The sequence below is a fragment of the Bactrocera dorsalis genome, chromosome 6 (genome assembly GCF_023373825.1).
Source record: "Bactrocera dorsalis isolate Fly_Bdor chromosome 6, ASM2337382v1, whole genome shotgun sequence".
NCBI classification, from domain to species: Eukaryota; Metazoa; Arthropoda; class Insecta; order Diptera; family Tephritidae; genus Bactrocera; species Bactrocera dorsalis.
The window spans coordinates 38658850-38679333 of NC_064308.1; the positions used below are offsets into that span (position 1 = coordinate 38658850).

Below are 20484 nucleotides of genomic sequence, written 5' to 3' on the forward strand. Positions count from 1 at the left end.
TCCTTTGGAAACTCAGAAAGGCAAAAGGAAACTTTAATGGACATCGAAACTAACGAATATACGGTTTTCGAGCAGATGTCCCTTTAACAAAGCCCGTAGAAGTGGCTCTAGCAAAAATTGGGCGCTGTATAAGGCAGGGCTGGTTGTATACAAGTCCGAGTTAAAGAAAGTCAAAAGAGCTTCATTGAGAGCCTTTAGCGGAAGTGTAGAGAGCTGTCACCAGTCTCACACTTTAGCCGCATTCTAGTAAAAATACCAACTCCAATGTAGTGTCTGAGAAATTAAGATAATGGTAATACCGCGAGTAATGAACCATTTCGCTGAAGTAGTGCCACTGAGGGAGCGTCAAGAAGGCTGTACAGCTTTCTTTGACCGTTTCGATAAACATCACCTTAACTGGGCCCTGAATTGTTTGTAAGTTCTTGAGTCCCCAGGTCATGATGGTATCATAACAGCACAACTCCAACGGGTCTCATGCAGTGAGATTAAACATCATACCGGGTGTCAACTGCATAAGCTGTTAGGAAGAAGATGAGATAGAAACATCTGAGCACTAGCTTCTCGCGGGAAATTGCTTTCGCCAGAACAAGGCAAAAACACCTATACTTCCAAGTGATATAGCAAAAATAGACATACTCGCACAACACTGAAGCAGATTTGAGATAGGTTCAGTGCGCTTTACCGCTAATATCCTCACACACACTATCCACAGTAGTTTTTTCACTTGGACTGAATAAATCAGCCAACTAACCTAACATATCATTAACAGGATAATATGCTATCTAAATTTCATTAAGATACCATCATCAATATACAATATAATGACTAAAGTCAAACGGATGTTTCAATGTTCTGATATTAGTTATATGGACCGATTTTATCCATTTTAAGCACAAAGATGCGTCATTATTAGAAAAGCACACTCACTCAATTTTATTAGAATAACTCATATATTGGCCGATATATACGGCATAAAGTCAGCCGGAAGTTTTAAAATCTTTCTATTAGGTATATGACTCGATTTCAAACAATTTTATTATAGAGACATAGTATTATATTATCACGAAATTATTCTCTCCGAATTTCAATTATATATCAAACACACTGACATTTTCGCAAAAAGCAAACTTGAAGAGTTATGGTCTGATTTTGACTATTTCTAGAATCGAGATAGGATACCTAAGGCAATATTTGCGGAAAATTGTATCCCTCTCTATTCACTGATGCTTGATTTATGTACTGGAAAGTAAAAACAAAATGGAATTTAAAATTGTGTTTGTTATTCGATTTCCATTTTTACACTGTGACACGGGAATGCAAGGGTAATGTTACCTACCGAATTTGGCTGAAATTGGTTAGGTATGTCCGGAAATACGTGTTATCACATATGCAGTGATACAGGTACAGGTACAAGCCATGCAAGTAAAAAAAATATATCATTTGTAAAAAAGCTCACACTTAAACTCCTACTCTCCAAGCTGAGCTTCGGAAAGAAAGAGGGGAAAGTGAAGTATCGATTACTGGAGATAGTGGTATGAAATTACGATTACTACATCTGACTCGTAAATTTGTTATAAAATAAACTGTATACTTTTGTAAATTTGAAAACATTTAATAAACTCAATTCATTTAGATTAAATGAAATTGTGATTGAGTGCGGTCAACATCCAAGTGTGCTCCGCAATTTCGACAATTTGCAAATAAACTAATCTGTAGTAATTCGTGGGTGTGTGCGCCGTGGGAGGCATTGATGTTGTCAACACGTTTCATTTCGATTTCCTTGGATTAGTGGAAGAAATTGGTAAAAATCATTCAAATCAAATAATATTTTTAATCGAAGTTTGTTTTGTTTTTTAAAACAATAACAAATCAAATAAACACTCAAAAAATTAATTTTTGCGGGAGAAAAAGTGCTCATCAGCTGTTCCTTTTACACGCTATTTCTGCGTATATGAAATCAGCTGTTTTGTTCTAACAATTTCCTATTGCACTCAGCGCTGCCATACTGGGCAAATAAAGGGTGATTTTTTAAGAGCTTGATAACTTTAAAAAAAAAAAAACGCATAAAATTTGCAAAATCTCATCGGTTCTTTATTTGAAACGTTAGATTGGTTCATGACATTTACTTTTTGAAGATAATTTCATTTAAATGTTGACCGCGGCTGCGTCTTAGGTGGTCCATTCGGAAAGTCCAATTTTGGGCAACTTTTTCGAGCATTTCGGCCGGAATAGCCCGAATTTCTTCGGAAATGTTGTCTTCCAAAGCTGGAATAGTTGCTGGCTTATTTCTGTAGACTTTAGACTTGACGTAGCCCCACAAAAAATAGTCTAAAGGCGTTAAATCGCATGATCTTGGTGGCCAACTTACGGGTCCATTTCTTGAGATGAATTGTTGTCCGAAGTTTTCCCTCAAAATGGCCATAGAATCGCGAGCTGTGTGGCATGTAGCTCCATCTTGTTGAAACCACATGTCAACCAAGTTCAGTTCTTCCATTTTTGGCAACAAAAAGTTTGTTAGCATCGAACGATAGCGATCGCCATTCACCGTAACGTTGCGTCCAACAGCATCTTTGAAAAAATACGGTCCAATGATTCCACCAGCGTACAAACCACACCAAACAGTGCATTTTTCGGGATGCATGGGCAGTTCTTGAACGGCTTCTGGTTGCTCTTCACCCCAAATGCGGCAATTTTGCTTATTTACGTAGCCATTCAACCAGAAATGAGCCTCATCGCTGAACAAAATTAAAGCGCGAAACACATTTCGAACCGAACACTGATTTTGGTAATAAAATTCAATGATTTGCAAGCGTTGCTCGTTAGTAAGTCTATTCATGATGAAATGTCAAAGCATACTGAGCATCTTTCTCTTTGACACCATGTCTGAAAAATCACCCGTTAAAAACAAACAAAAAACTTCTTGTTAAACTGCATTATCGACCAAACGGCAGGTTTCTAATACCCAGTAGAGAAATCGTTAGAAAATAAAAATGGCTGAACCTCTTCAAGAGGTGACGCCGAGAAACAGTCTCAGCTCATTTAGAGTAAATAAAATAAGAGAATTAGAAAAAACTAACTCACTTATAAATGAGAGGCTTAGAACTTTGGAAGCGATGTGCAATCAGTTACATAAAGATAACATGGAACTAAAAAGAGAAAACGAAGAACTAAGATCTAGTAAAAGCAAGCATGTGAATGTTGATGCAAAACCTTCTAGTATGAATGTAGATCAAATATACGAAATTGATGAAGATGAGCTAGCTAAAGAAACTGAGTGGATACTCAAAAAGAAGCGCTCTTCAAAAAAACGCAAAGCTGATAATTCTCCAACAATTGTCAGCCCTTCGAAAAATAAAAATAAAGAGGAGGCGGCCAACAATGATACTAAAACCCACCGCCCACCTCCTATTATAATTAACGACGTAAAGGATTTTAATAAATTACGTTCTAATATTACAGATCTAATAAAGAACAACTTTTTAATAAAGCTTTTCAGTAATGGCGCCTACAAACTTAATGTCTTCGATGCAAACAATTATCGCACAATAACAAAATACTTATCGAATGAAAATATACCTTGGTTTAGCTACGAGAGTAAACATAATAGGCCAATAAAGGTAATGATAAAAAATTTACACCACTCATGCGATACACAATCCATTTTAAGTGATCTAAAATCTCAAGGTTTTAAGGTCATAAATGGAATTAATAAGCTTAAATGGAAGACTAAAGAACCGCTAGATATGTTTTTAGTAGTATTTGATGTCACCGAAGACATTAAAAAAATTCACCAGATCAAAACCATTCTTAGCACCGTTGTCCAATTTGAGCCTATTAAAGCATCTAAATTAATTCCACAGTGCAAAAACTGTCAAGCTTTTGGACATACAAAAAACTTCTGTGGAAAGCCATCGAGGTGTGTGAAATGTGGAGGCAAACATCCTACTATTGAATGCCGAAAAGCTGAAAAAGACCCTGCTAAATGTTGCAACTGCGGCGATTCTCATCCTGCAAGCTACCGTGGTTGTCTCGTCGCAAAGGAACTGCAAAAACTTAGAGATAAAATGAATGGTAATTCAGTTGAGGAAAATGCCAACGCTCTGACGAACAAACCCGTTGTGAACACTGCAGAAGTAAAATTCCTTCCTTCCGGTACTAAAGTTTCATTTGCGCAAATAGCTAAACAAGGCCATACAAATACAATTCAAAAAAGTAGTCCGTTATCCCAAATCTTGGATAAACTAAATGAGCAAGAGAAACTATTTAAGTCCTTTAATCAGCGGCTCAACGCTCTTGAGTACCATATACAATTTATTGGTGAACAGTAACTCTTTGAGAATAATGCTATGAAACGCTAATGGCCTTTCCAAAAGTAAAAATGAATTAGAAGTTATTCTACACGAGAGAAATATTGATATATGTCTATTATCTGAAACGCATTTTACGAACCAATCATTTTTAAAATTTAAAAATTATGAATTATATCACACTCCACACCCGGCAAACTCAGCACGAGGAGGGAGCGCTATAATTATCAAAAGCCATAGAAGATCCAGGAAGATGGATGAAATTCAATCTACAACAATTTCAATTAAATTGCACAATCACCCATTGTATCTTATGGCTCTGTATAGTCCACCTAGACATAATATAAAAATAGAAACGTATATGAATTTATTGGAAAAATATGACGGAAGGTATATCATTGGTGGCGACTTTAACGCAAAACACACACATTGGGGATCTCGTTTAACTACAACCAAAGGTCGAGAACTTCTCAAAGCTATACAAGCAGTTGGATGCAATTTTGTTTCTACAGGAAAACCCACTTATTGGCCTACAGATAGACAGAAATTGCCAGACCTTCTGGACTTCTTTATAATCAATAAAATACCGAAACTCAATTTATGTATTAAAGATTGCTCAGACCTAAGCTCTGATCATTCTCCAGTGCTACTAACTCTGTATGAAAAGCCAATTATTTCGGCCGCCAAGCCAACGTTATGTAAAAAACACACTAATTTGTATAAATTTAAAAGTATATTGAATAAAGTCGACTCAAAGCTTAAGCACATATCGACTGGTATCGAGTTGGACTGTGAGGTTGAAGATTTCACAAAAATAATTCAAAACGCTGCGTGGAAGAGTACACCAAATACCCGCGTGAATCTAAGTAGTACCAAATACCCAAAACGCATCTTAGAAAGTATGCATAAAAAGCGTAAGCTTCGACGGAGATGGCAGCAAACTAGGTCCTCTGCTCTCAAAACTGAGCTTAACAAATGTACAGCGAAACTAAGAGCACAAATTAAAGAGTTTAAAAATTTTGCCTTCAAAACTATTCACTCTGGAAAGCTGCAAGAAATATTAATAAACAAATAAAACATGTAGCACCATTAAAACTAAACGAAACTGCATGGGCCAAAACTATTGAACAGAAAGCTGCCGTATTTGCAAATCATTTGAGAAACACATTTACGCCTAATGATGAGTATGAGATAAACTGTGAAAATAGTTGGTTGGATCCACACATCAGCATTTCTCCTGTTACTATTAAAAAAATTAAAAATCTTAGCGGGAACACAAGACTCAAAAAAGCACCTGGGTACGATTTAATAACTGCAGATTACCAAAGAATTGTATAAAAAAAATTGTAAACATTATAAACAGTGCTTTATGCCTAAGATACGTGCCATCGCTTTGGAAAGTATCTGAAGCCATAATGATACCTAAGCCGGGTAAGCCAGTACACGATGTTACATCATATAGACCAATTTCGCTGCTGCCAGCCTTATCTAAAATCTTTGAGAATGTACTCATAAATAGGCTCAAACCAATAATCGCTCAGAAACACCTAATACCAATACATCAATTTGGCTTCCGTGACCACCATTCTACAATTGACCAGGTACACCGAATCGTTAATTTCGTTGAAAATACAATCGATAAAAAACGTTTGTACGGCGGCCTTTTTGGACGTGTCTCAAGTTTGGCATACGGGTCTACTGCTCAAATTGAAATACATGCTACCCAAACAATTTTGTGAAATAATTGCATCATACTTAAAAGACAGATACTTCCGCATTAAACAAGAGGATGCGTATTCAAACTTGCAACCGATAGAAGCCGGTGTTCCCCAGGGAAGCGTGTTGGGGCCAATGCTTTATTTGCTTTTTACCAGTGACCTCCCATCTGATCCTAGTTATATGACAGCGACATTTGCGGATGACACAGCTTTGTTAGCATCCGGAGAGTCAACTTTAGTATCTAGTCGACGAGTGCAGACAGCAGTCAACGCAATTACTAAGTGGGCATCTAAGTGGCGCATCAAATTAAACGACACCAAATCAATTCATGTCGACTTTACCTTGAAAAAGCCGGCATATTGTCCAATTTATATAAATACCATTCCGATACCACACCATAACAGTGCTAAGTACCTAGGTATCACCTTAGATGCTAAGCTACGCTGGAAAGAACAAGTCAAAAAAAAAGGAGCGAGTTTGATATGAAATTTGGCAAACTTTACCACCTAATTGGCAGGAAATCCAAGCTATCAGTACAAAACAAAGTGTTACTATATAATCAAGTAAGCCAGTTTGGGCTTACGGAGCCCAACTATGGGGTTGCTAAAGTCAAAGCTGTATTGCCAGCATTCAGCGCTTTCAAAGTAAAGTACTAAGGACTTTGGTTAATGCTCCTTGGTACATTAGATCTGCTGACCTGCACCGTGATCTAGGCGTGAATCAGTGGTAAATGAATTCTCCAAATTAGCAAAGTCTCACGAACTGAGGCTTAGACAGCACGTTAATGAGGAAGCTTCCAGACTCATCGAAACTGCTGGGCGAGAAATCCGGTTGAAACGCAAGAAGCCTTTCGACCTAGTAATACAACAGTAGCAGCAAATGTATTTCTTAACATTTAGCTTTTAAGTATCTCTCCTTATTATTTAGACCAGAATTGTTGTTAGTATTTATTTTTTATATACTAGGTACAATGTAAAATAATAAATAAAAAAAAAAAAAAATTAACTGATGATCAGTGCAGTACTCTCGCAACAAAGTTGCTATGGAGAGTATTATAGTTTTGTTCACATAACGGTTGTTTGTGTCAGATATAGGGTTCTATATACCAAAGTGATCAGGGTGACGAGTAGGTTGAAATCCGGATGTCCGTCCGTCTGTCCGTCCGTCCGTGCAAGCTGTAACTTGAGTAAAAATTGAGATATCATGATGAAACTTGGTACACGTATTTCTTGGCTCCATAAAAAGATCAAGTTCGAAGATGGGCAAAATCGGCCCACTGCCACGCCCACAAAATGGCGGAAACCGAAAACCTATAAGTATCATAACTAAGCTATACATAAAGATATTAAAGTGAAATTTGGCATAAAGGATCGCATTAAGGAGGGGCATATTTGGACGTAATTTTTTTTAAAAAGTGGGCGTGGCCCCGCCCCCTACTAAGTTTTTTGTACATATCTCGGAAACTACTATAGCTACATATGTCAACCAAACTCTATAGAGTCGTTTCCTTCAGGCATTTCCATATACAGTTCAAAAATGGAAGAAATCGGATAATAACCACGCTCACCTTCCATACAAAGGTTATGTTGAAAATCACTAAAAGTGCGTTAACCGACTAACCAAAAACGTCAGAAACACTAAATTTTACGGAAGAAATGGCAGAAGGATGCTGCATCCAAGCTTTTTTTAAAACTTGAAAATGGGCGTGGCGTCGCCCACTTATGGACCAAAAACCATATCTCAGGAACTACTCCACCGATTTCAATGAAATTCGGAATATAATATTTTCTTAACACCCTGATGACATGTACGAAATATGGGTGAAATCGGTTCCCAACCACGCCTTCTTCCAATATAACGCTATTTTGAATTCCATCTGATGCCTTTTCTGTATAATATATACATTAGAAACCAACGATGATAGCGGAATAAAACTTTACACAAATACGCTGAGGTATCCCTTGTGGAAAAATTGTCGTGATCGGACTATAACTTTTCAAGGTCCCTGATATCGAACACGAAGAACTCAGTGCCTAACCTAACCTAACCTAATTTTTCATCGAAAATATCGGTAAATCTCTCAGAATTTAATTCTAGTTAATTTTACAGCAAAATAAAAAAATATGTAAATGACGGATAATGAAATCTCCATTATCATGCGAGAGTATAAAATGTTCGGTGACACCCAAACTTAGCCCTTCCTTACTTTTTTTACTTATATTTACTCCGCACTCTTTGTACATTAACATTCATATTATCATTCTGTTAATCTTTTACCAGTACAGTTACAGTAAACAACTACCACTAATGCTAAATCAGCACAGAGAAATATACTTAAATAAATTAGGGGAATGGGCTAAGGTCGTTGCAAACTGCTAACGAATGTATCAATATTTCTAGTTTGAGCTATATTTGCTTGTAATATAAGTAATACAGGATGGATGATGGAGTCATGTGTAGAAGTTCACGCAAGTGAGGAAAGTTCTCTGATCGCCATTCACTTGGGAGTGGCCAGAAACGATTCTTTTACATATGACTCAAGCAGCTCACGACTTCCGGTCTTTTACCAAGTATCCTCTGGGTAGCCTAAGAACATCCGTTTTAAGGCGAGCTAAAGTGAGAAGGCGAAACATCCCCTGGGTAGGGTTGTGCGCTGGGTTTGGGCGCCACGTAAAAAAAAACCCCCAATGAAAAACCACCAACAGCCTTGGATGAGAGACCCCCCTTTTGATGCTACTTCGGACTGAGTAGGCAATTGAAAAGTAAAGTCCTCTCTCGACGAACAAAAGCCAAACTCTATAAGTCGCTCATAATTCCCGTCCTGCTATATGGTGCAGAGGCTTGGACGATGACAACAACCGATGAGTCGACGTTGCGAGTTTTCGAGAGAAAAGTTCTGCGAAAGATTTATGGTCCTTTGCGCGTTGGGCGCGGCGAATATCTCATTCGATGGAACGATGAGCTGTACGAGATATATGACGACATTAACATAGTTCAGCGAATTAAAAGACAGCGGCTACGCTGGCTAGGTCATGTTGTCCGGATGGATGAAAACACTCCAGCTCTGAAAGTATTCGACGCAGTACCCGCCGCGGGAAGCAGAGGAAGAGGAAGACCTCCACTCCCTTGGAAGGACCAAGTGGAGAAGGACCTGGCCTCACTTGGAATATCCAATTGGCGCCACGTAGCGAAGAAAAGAAACGACTGGCGCGCTGTTGTTGACTCGGCTATAATCGCGTAAGCGGTGTCTACGCCAGTAAAGAAGAAGAAGAAGATAGGCAATACATAGAATTGTGGACAAACTAAGGCCAACCTTTGGGATTCAGAAATACAAAAGATTCCTTATAAGAACTTTTATCGGTCACTTTGTGTGGCAGCTACTTGTATATGCCATAATGGTCCGACCAAATATATACAGATAAGCAGGTAAATCAGTCTCAGCTTCCCAAAGGAATTTATATAAAGGGTGATTTTTTAAGAGCTTGATAACTTTTTTTAAAAAAAAAACGCATAAAATTTGCAAAATCTCATCGGTTCTTTATTTGAAACGTTAGATTGGTTCATGACATTTACTTTTTGAAGATAATTTCATTTAAATGTTGACCGCGGCTGCGTCTTAGGTGGTCCATTCGGAAAGTCCAATTTTGGGCAACTTTTTCGAGCATTTCGGCCGGAATAGCCCGAATTTCTTCGGAAATGTTGTCTTCCAAAGCTGGAATAGTTGCTGGCTTATTTCTGTAGACTTTAGACTTGACGTAGCCCCACAAAAAATAGTCTAAAGGCGTTAAATCGCATGATCTTGGTGGCCAACTTACGGGTCCATTTCTTGAGATGAATTGTTGTCCGAAGTTTTCCCTCAAAATGGCCATAGAATCGCGAGCTGTGTGGCATGTAGCGCCATCTTGTTGAAACCACATGTCAACCAAGTTCAGTTCTTCCATTTTTGGCAACAAAAAGTTTGTTAGCATCGAACGATAGCGATCGCCATTCACCGTAACGTTGCGTCCAACAGCATCTTTGAAAAAATACGGTCCAATGATTCCACCAGCGTACAAACCACACCAAACAGTGCATTTTTCGGGATGCATGGGCAGTTCTTGAACGGCTTCTGGTTGCTCTTCACCCCAAATGCGGCAATTTTGCTTATTTACGTAGCCATTCAACCAGAAATGAGCCTCATCGCTGAACAAAATTTGTCGATAAACACATTTCGAACCGAACACTGATTTTGGTAATAAAATTCAATGATTTGCAAGCGTTGCTCGTTAGTAAGTCTATTCATGATGAAATGTCAAAGCATACTGAGCATCTTTCTCTTTGACACCATGTCTGAAATCCCACGTGATCTGTCAAATACTAATGCATGAAAATCCTAACCTCAAAAAAATCACCCGTTACATACATTTGTAGAGTTCATACATTTGTACTCAAACGTGTACTTGTTATCATTTTTACCATAGGTCAATTTTTCTAGCATATGTTCATATGCCAAAGATTTGAAGGACACTAATTATGCAGAAGCATAAAAATGCATCAATGGAAGTATGGTTGAATTTAAAAAAAAACAGCATTTCTTGATTGATATCCACGGTCATCTACATACATACATACATACCATATGGTAAATATATGCCATAAAATAATATATTATCTCTATTATTATAATGCATTTTTTAAGTTCTTATCAAAAATCAAATTGGTTTTATGAATTTTATAAAAAATTATGTTCTTCAAAGACCAAATAAAAGATTAATTTATGAACTTGGCTCTATATACGAATATTTTAATTTAATCTGACTTAACATTCTACTTACCCAACTGTTGTAGTCCGAACATGATTAGAAATCCTACCAACAACGAGAAGTAAGCAATCAGACCGGAGTGATTTTTCGACAAAATTTCGAAAAAGACGACATATAATAGTGTGCCACAAGCTAATCCCTGCAATATGGCTGAGGGTATGTTAGGTGATGTAATACCTTCGCTATGGCTGATCAATATGCCAATACCGATTCCAATCGGACTTACTATAGCAAATGTCAACACATATACTGTACAGAGCACGAAGCGAGTTCGTGCTACAATTAACTCGACGCCAACGCAGAATGCCAGCACCAGTTTATGCGCGGATACAGCACCAAACATAAACCATACATCCGATGCATTGCTTTCTAAACCAATGGCCATACCTTCAAATAGTTCATGCAACGATAGCGCTAACACTATGAAGAGTCCTCGTAACGACGATGTGATCGCATCTTTACTATCGATAGCATTGCCAATCGGCATATGTGAATGACCAAGAGCTTGGTCGTGGCTGAGTTGATGTTGATGGTCATGATGGTGGTGATGACGATGTATTTGTTGAGATTCATATTTCTGTGGCTCCTTATTATGAGCTTGCTTATTGTACTTTTGATTCTCTACACCATTGGCTATCAAGTTTTGCATTGAAAGGGTTGGTGCACTTACAATGTTTCCAACATTAATTTCTGAAACACTCTGAGAGTTGGAAGTGCTCGCAAGGCCTATTTTGGTATCCTCATTATGAACATCTTCCTCTGTTGATTCACTGGCAGCTGGTTTACCCGTCACTAAATAACTGTTGCGTATGCTACGTCCACGTTCGAAAGCTGCACCGGCACCAGCATCACTGCCCATCAGACGCATATGTTGGTGTATATATGTGTGTAAAACTTCCTCTATCAAGTACATGAGAAAGAAACCGATACACATAAGCAATTCCGCTAGACTAAATTCCAAATCGGGAATTATATCGCACTCCTGTAATTGCTCGATTGCCTCCTGTACTTCGGGCAAAAGATGCAAGAATGTTGTGGCTAACAACACGCCTCCGCCAAAATATAACAAACATTTAACAACTGTTGCTGAGCGGGCATTGGTATGTTCCTCTGTCCAATGGAAAAATTTATTGAGTGCAAAAGGAATACTGCCGCATAACGTACTCGCGCAGAAAAGTACCACCATGGCTGTAACTTTGGCGACTAAGACATCGTAATTACTTGATTCATCATCATCATGGTCATGATCGGTCGAATCAGGGTTAATACTTTGGGATGATTGCGAATGCTGTGTCTCACTGGAATTCAAAGCACTTCTAACGGTGGCGTGTGCATGCAATGCCAAATAATTAAAGTCATCGATATGCAGCAGACAACGTAGGAAATTATTTACCTGGGATTCATTCATTATGAATATGAACGGAAATTACCTGCAATCGAAATTAAAAATATAATTAAATAAATAAGAATTCTTTTTTGAACTGAGTAAGCAATTGAGAAGTAAAGTCCTCTCTCGACGAACAAAACCAACTTCATACGTCACTCATTATTCCCGTCCTGCAATAGTACGGGGGATGGACTTAAGCGGTGTCTACGCCAGTAAAGAAAAAGAAATTTTACCACTGAGTTTGCTTGTATTTCCTCTTCGCAACTAAGTACCTGTAAGCTTTCATTTCATATATATTAGTCTGGCAACCCTTCTCATGTTCAGCTGTGCTTTGTTTCGTGCTCTGGCGAATTTGTTCAATTTATATTTAAAACTTTATTTGAAAATATCTGGATTAACACTAGATTGCCTAAGCAAGTAATTTTGACTGCTTTTGAATTTCAATTAAAAAAATAGTGATATAAATAATAACATAACTTCTTATAATTTTGTGATTTTTTCTACAACATATAAATGGATTAATTAATCATTGTTGTTGCCCCCCTCCTTCTCTTCCAATATAAATATATGTGTGTTATACCTATGTTTCCGAAAAGCAGTCAAAAATGACTGCTTTGAAAAGACCAGTTCGACTGTGGATTGGAATCACTTGATAACATGTTCAATAACTACAGTTATTGTTATTGTTATTCGAATCTTTATACCTGGTCTGGTAACGTGCTTTTTTCCCTTCAGGTCTGCTTTTCGCACTTCCAGTTGTTCTAACGCGTTGTTCAGTTGATTTTTTTCACGACCTAAGTTCATAAAAAAAATGTCCAACAGAAGAGAACTTTTAGAAAAGCTAAGAAAGATAGGGGAATAGTATTTCGATATAGAATCAAATCCAACGAGGTGGGAACTATCATCTGAAGATGAATCGGATCATATTCCAAGTGACACATCTGATGCTGAAGAGAGCGATGAAGAGGTGACCACCAATAATTAAAATGAAGATGTCACCAATGTGTCCAAGAAAAGGCTTAGGGCGCTAATTGGTTCAGATATGAAAATACCTATCAGGATACCGAAACAGCTGCAGATGGTACTGTGTGAACAAAATTTGACGAAGACGGTATTGCCGGAAGGCTACCATCTTCGTGTATTTGCAAGGGTATGCCAAGACCAACAGGATACGCAAAACGGACCGTTATGGTAAATAATCTTGCAGTGCATTCTCGTTGATAATAAACGATTATATTATCAAACATATAAAAAGTGCACAGAAGAAGAAGCCCGCCGAATTTTGGATTACGATTGGACAACTACACTGCCGGAAATACGTGCTTTTATTGGCATTTTATATGCTCGTGGAGCCTATGAAGCAAAAAATTTAAAACTAAGTTATTTATAGTCAGTCAAGTGGGGTCCCGAATTTTTCAGAAGAACTACATATGCCCCAAGATAAGTTCAAGCAAATTCTACGTTTTATTCGTTTTGACAAACGGACTGAAAGAAGTACACGCATCCCAACAAATAAATTTGTCTTGGCTTCATAACAGTTTACGAACAATTATTTCCAACAAAAGCTAGGTGCAAGTTTATACAATACTAACTGACCCGGCGAACTTCATACCGCCCTATAATAATACGTTGTCCTGCGTGAAATTATGTGTTTTGAAATGAAAAGAAAGTTGAATATATGTACGTTGTGTTAAAAATCTTTTATTTTCGATTTTTCTAACGCAGTCAGATAAACAATATTTTTTGGTTTCTATTGCGGAGAGTAAATGTACAGAAAAGATAGTTTTCCAACTCGGGAACACGCCACGTATAATTGGCACGCACTCATGCAATCGTAGTTACGATAATTTGGCATAAACATTCGTGATGAGTTCATATTTCGTTGAAGTGAATTGACAAAAGGCAGGTGGAATTGATATCAAACCACTGGAACCGAAATTTGCCTATTTCCAATTCTTATCGAATACGATGTAAAATGTCTTCGGCAATGTAATTTTGTTCGTATTCCAAAATTGACGCGGATTTGAAGGCTGATATGTCGAAATAACCATCGCGAAAAGTTTGCGAACTTCAGTGGCATGCGAAGTAGCTATCGAATCGTCCAGAGTCTGATTACATTTATTATCATGTTCCAGCAATTGTAATTGCTTGCATGCCTCTCAAAAAGTTACACACACTCTACCATTCACAGTGCGCAATGACTCAAATGAAATAGAACCACGAACATTTATCAATAGCAACCGAAGGTATTAGCAATCGTCGTTTTTTGGATGGATTATGTAAATTCGTCCTAAGGAATTAGTTGAGAACACACCTGGATGTCAATCTACTGGTATTTCCGAATAGAGCAATGTTCTCACAAACGAATCACTGACGCAAGTTGAGAAAAAATCGTCAATGCCAATGTTGTTGGAAGTGTTTCCGCTGGCTGTACTGTATTCTCTGGGTTGAAAAACACTCTTTAGCCATTCTCCAAATGAACTGTGAGACGCACAATAACCGAAAAACGTTCATGAACTGCAAAAGTAAATACCCTACAAAGCGCTTTATTGCAGTTCACGTATCGACCGTATCGTTCAAGACCAATAACCGCCATATTGGTTCCTTTGGTGACATACTTACAAACGTAATTTATCGATTACACTAAACTGCAATCTAGTCATTGATATGAGTTTTGAATGTGAATTAGACAACAGTGGAGAATATATATATAACGATCCATATGTTGTCGACTTCGATATTCACTACTCTAAGATGTATGGTCGTCTGATGAGCTACGACGATATAGTGGATATCCATCATTTCCAGTTTGCGATTCCGAAAGAAAAGCAAGTGGATAATGTTTCGTGCATTTATTGTGAGACATACAAACCGAAGTGGGATTGTGGTGTCCGCGAGGTCCATGAACCATATTGGTTTTCATCACTTCGTTTATTACTGGATCTTTCTCTGCATCAGGAATTTCCGCAGAAATGATTTCATCAATTTGATCTGGTGGAACCACTATCCAACATCCAAAGAAGAACAACGTAAATGTGTTTTTAAAAGTCGTGCTGTGACAACGTTACGATCGCTTGCTGATTGACCCCGATTTATAATTCCACACGTATGTCATCGCATCCTGGGAGTACTCGTTCATGTGCCTTGGCGTTGATGGCACAAAGAACACCGACCGATATTAGCGGGACCTCTTCGTGGCTTCGTGACAAATTTCAATCTGTAATTGATCACTTCGTTTGAAACACACATAAAGTTTTCATTGAAAAATTTTCAAAATTTTTTTTTTTAAATAGCCGGAATAAAAGAGCAAGCGACCGAAATTGAACGATTCAAATAATTTACAAATCAAAATATTGAAAAACAAAAGAAAAAAGAATTGGATGAAAAAAGTTAATTTTTGGAAATTTCCAATTTTTCGACTTTTTCTTATGAAAAGTTTTTTTTTTATTTCTGAACGTTTGTAAGGGAAAAAGGAGGAGGAGGCGTTTTCCGGCAACTTTCGTAATTTTTTTTACAAAAGAACCTTCTCCTAATAATAACAAACACAACAAAAAAAGAATTAGTGAAATCGGTCCAGCCATTCACGCGTGATGCCGTGACAATGGAAAACGGCTTTCATTTTTATGTATTACTAGCTGACCCCGCAGCCGTTTTCCTGCGTGAAATTACATATGTGTTTTAAAATGAAATGAAAATTAAATTTATCATTTCTTTTATTTTCAATGTAACGCAGCTTGATAAACAACATTTTTTGATTTCTGTTGCGGTGCGTAAATGTACAGAGAAGATAGTTTTCCAACTCGTAAGCACGCTACGTATATTCGGCCGTGTGAAAAACATAGCAACTTAAACTATATGCCATACACTTCTAGCGACTATCCTTGTGTCCTGATGATTGTCATCTCAAATGCTATTTTTACTGGAAACGGAATCCGTTTGAACTGAAATGGCAAATCGTGAGAACTCAAACAAATTCGTAGAATCAAGCATTCTGCCCCCTTGTATTCGATAGCTGCGTCACAAACAGTCGGGTTCCATTACACAGTTTCGGCGGTTGTAGATTGCGAAGCATAATAACGACAGATCCAACTTGGAGACGCAAATGATGCGGTGGCATACCAAGCCTCTCCAAAGAATTTAGAAATTCCACTGGATAATTCACGACATCGTCTTTATTGTCAAGACGAACCATCGATTTGTATAAGCGCAATTCTCCCGGAATTTGGCTTTGAATCTTCTAGTTTAAGTCTAAACAATTCGTGATGAGTTCATCTTTCGATAAACGGCAGATGAAATTGATATCAAAGAAGTATCAACCGGAATTTATCCACATTCAATTTTCAGATGTAAAATGTCTTCGGCAATGTCATTTTTGTTCGTAACCCATAATAGACGCGGATTTGGAGGCTGATATGTCGAAATGATTATCGTGAAAAGTGTGCGAACGTCATTTTCATTCCAGTGATTATCATTTTCCAGCAATTGTAATTGCTGGCTTGCTTCTCAAAAAGTTGCAGACACCGTATCATTCACAGTACGCAATGACTCATATGAAGTTGAACCGCGTACATTTATCAATAGCAACCGAAGGTAGAAACAATCGTCGTTTTTCGGGTGGATTGTGTAAATTCATCTTAATGCATTAATTGATAACACACCTGGATGTCCATTTACTGGTTGGCCTTGCTTTCTGCGCAATTATTTCTTCAACGATGCATTCCATGCATAATATCGAGGTATTTCCGAATGTCCTCGCAAACGGATTACTGACGAAAGTTGAGCGTAAATATTAATTTTGTTGCTGGCGGTGTTTCCATTGGCTGTACTGTATTCCCTGGGTTGATTTTTGATGCAAACGACAAATTTGAACGATTCAAATAATTGAAAAACAAAACAAAAAAATTTGTATGGAAATTTGTATGGAAAAAATTTACTTTTTGGAATAATCCAATTTTCCGACTTTTCCTCAACATACAGGTTTTTTTATTTCTAAAACTTGCCCGATCCACACAGAACATTCTCTGAAAATTTCATCAAGATTGGTTCAGTCGTTCCCTTAGCGTTACTAAAAAACAAACAATCATCCCGTTTGTATGGGAAAAAGAAAAGGGCTGTTTTTAGGGGTTTTCCGGCAATTATTCGGGGTTTTCTTGCCATCCTTGAGCCTCAACGAACATTTTAAAAAAAGAATTGGCAAAATTTGTCCAGGCGTTTTTGAGTTATGCGCTTACCAACACATTTTGCGATTCATTTTTATATATAAAATGAAATGTACATATATTTTTCAATCTTTCTGAGAGATTTTCTTAATATTTTTTTCCATAAGAACCTTGTACAGAGTATTAGAAAACTCCAAAAAAAAAAATCAGTCAAATCGGTTCAGCCATTCACGCGTGATGCCGTCACAACGCATGCGTTGTACTTCGTGTAATTATGTGTTTTGAAATGAAAAAAAAAAGTTGAATTTACGTTGTGTTAAACATCATTTATTTTCGATTTTTCTAAATTTTTTCAATGTAACGCAATTTGATAAGCAACATTTTTTGGTTTCTATTCCGGTGCGTAAATATACAGAGAAGATGGTTTTCCAACTCGGGAAAACGCCACGTATAATTGGCGCGCACCTATGCAATCGTAGTTACGATAATTTGGCCAATTTGGCATAAACATTCGTGATGAGTTCATATTTCGTTGAAGTGAATTGACAAAAGGGAGGTGGAATTGATATCAAACCACTGGAACCGAAATTTGCCTATTTCCAATTCTTAACGAATACGATGTAAAATGTCTTCGGCAATATACTTTTGTTCGTGTTCCATAATTGACGCGGATTTGAAGGCTGATATGTCGAAATGACCATCGCGAAAAGTGTGCGCAATGACTCAAATAAAACTGAACGACGTACATTTATTAATAGCAACCGAAGGTATTAGCAATCGTAGTTTTTCGGCTGGATTATGTAAATTCGTCCTAAGGAATTAGTTGAGAACACACCTGGATGTCAATCTATTGGTTGGCCATGCTTTCTGCGTACCTATTTCTTCGGCGATGCATTCCGTGCATAATATCAAGGCATTTCCAAATAGAGCAATGTTCTCACAAACGAATGACTGACGCAAGTTGAAGAAAAACTCGTCAATGTAAATTTTGTTGTTGGAAGTGTTTCCGCTGGCTGTACTGTATTCTCTGGGTTGAAAAACACTCTTTAGCCTTTTTCCAAATGAACTGCGAAACGCACAACAGTCGGAAAACGTTAATGAATGGTGTAACCACCATCCACGATCCAAAGAAGAATGTGTGCGTGCCGCAAACCTCTTTTTTGCAACTCAACAGAGTACATCCAGCATCTGACTGCACCATACTTGTATATACATACGTTGCTTCAAGATAAAGTCCATCAAACATCGTAGCTGTTGTTTGAAAAGTCTTGCTGTATTATCGTGATGATCGCTTGCTGATTGACAGCGATCCATAATACCACACATATGTCATCGCATCTTGGGAGTCTCATGTAGTTCATGTGTCTAGGGCTGCCATACGCTGATGGCAAAAAGAACGCCGACCGATATTAGAGCGATGTCTTCATTGCTTCGTAACAAATTTCAATCTGTAATTGATCACTATGTTTGAAACACACATAAAGTGTTCCCTGAATAATTTTCAATAATTTTTCTTTTATATAGCAGGCGACCGAAATTGAACGATTCAAATAATTTACAAATCAAAATATTGAAAAACAAAAGAAAAAAGAATTGGACGAAAAAAGTCAATTTTTAGAAATTTCAAATTTTTCGACTTTTTCTTATGAAAAGTTTTTTTTTATTTCTGAACGTTTGTAAGGGAAAAAGAAAAGGACTGTGTTTAGGCGTTTTCCGGCAACTTTCGTAATTTCTTCTTACATAAGAACCTTCCGCTAATAATAACAAATACAACAAAAAAAAAATCAGCCAAATCGGTTCAGCCATTCACGCGTGATGCCGTGACTACGAAAACGGTTTAATTTTTATATATAAGATATATACATAGATATGCTTAATAAACCGAATAAATTTGGCATCAAATTCTGGCTTGCATCAGACGTTACTAGCAAGTACGTGTTAAATGGTTTTGTTTATTTGGGGAAAGATGAACAACGACCATCGTCAATGCCTCTAAGCGAATACGTGGTTCTGAAACTTGTCGATCCATGTACAGGCTGCGGAAGAAATGTCACAACGGACAACTTTTTTACTAGCATGTCACTAGCGACAAAATTATTAGCCAAAAAGATTACATTAGTTGGAACTATGTATTAGTGGAAATAAAAGAGAATTACCCAAGGCAGCCAAACAGCCGAAGGATAACATGCCTCGTTTTTCCACTATCTTCTATAGATCAGAAAATTGTGTCCTTACAATATATTGTATAAAAGCAAACCGGAAAAAAGAGTGGCTGTTGTAAGTTCTAGGCATACATTTGTAAAAATTGATAAAAGTAATAGAAAAATGTTACCAGATTCTATTTAGTTTTATAATAAAACAAAATTTGGAGTTGATATTACAGATCAAATGACCAGAAAATATACGGTGAAATCTAGTTCTCGTAGATGGTCCCTCCAAATATTTTTTAAAATTTTAGATTCGGCTGCAATAAATGCTTGCATTCTTTATAAAGAACGAAAGCAGTTCCTGTTTCAATTAGCAGAACAGCTAGCCGTCGATTACAGAACTGAAAGCGGGAAACATTCATCATAGCAGGAAGACCCACAAGTATCAACTGCAACGTCTTCAAATACAACAGATTCTACCAAACGAAAAATTTGTCAAATAGGACTTTGCCACAATAACAAAACAAATAATATTTGTCAGAAATGTAAAAAGTATGTTTGTGGTAGATGTCATCCAAAAAGATTTGCACTTTCATTTGCTTAAAATGTCCAAATAATGTATAATTTTTTTTTTCTCACTGAAATCCATTTTTTTTCTTAATACTTTTAAATAACTTCCTATACGACTGTAAGTGATATAAATTATTATAAAATTAATGCTAAACAAATTTCTTTGCGCATTAGTTATTTTTTCACAATGCAGTCATTTTGACTGCTTTCAGGCTATATAGGTTTATACTAAGCTCCCGTCTTTCTAGTATTAAGTGATCTTTTAAGATAAGTATCAGTGTTATATTGTGCTATTGAAGCAATTGAATTTACTTTAATTCTGTGTTGGCTAATTTTAATTTATTGCGCCGAGTCATTTTCAATTAGTTTTTGTTGCTACATTTTTAAATAGTG

The 20484-nt window shown here is 37.2% G+C and overlaps 1 protein-coding gene across 7 annotated transcripts in view; it reads right to left on the minus strand.

Moving 5' to 3' along the window:
• LOC105234225 (protein zntC) overlaps window positions 1-20484 on the minus strand; it is a 453706-nt gene that overhangs the window by 381308 nt on the left and 51914 nt on the right. For all 7 annotated transcript variants that reach the window (XM_049460522.1, XM_049460523.1, XM_049460519.1 and 4 more), the window contains exon 2: window positions 10841-12258. In XM_049460522.1, the coding sequence (XP_049316479.1) occupies window positions 10841-12236 (1396 nt within the window). In that variant the 5' untranslated portion in view covers window positions 12237-12258. The remainder of the gene's footprint in view (window positions 1-10840; window positions 12259-20484) is intronic.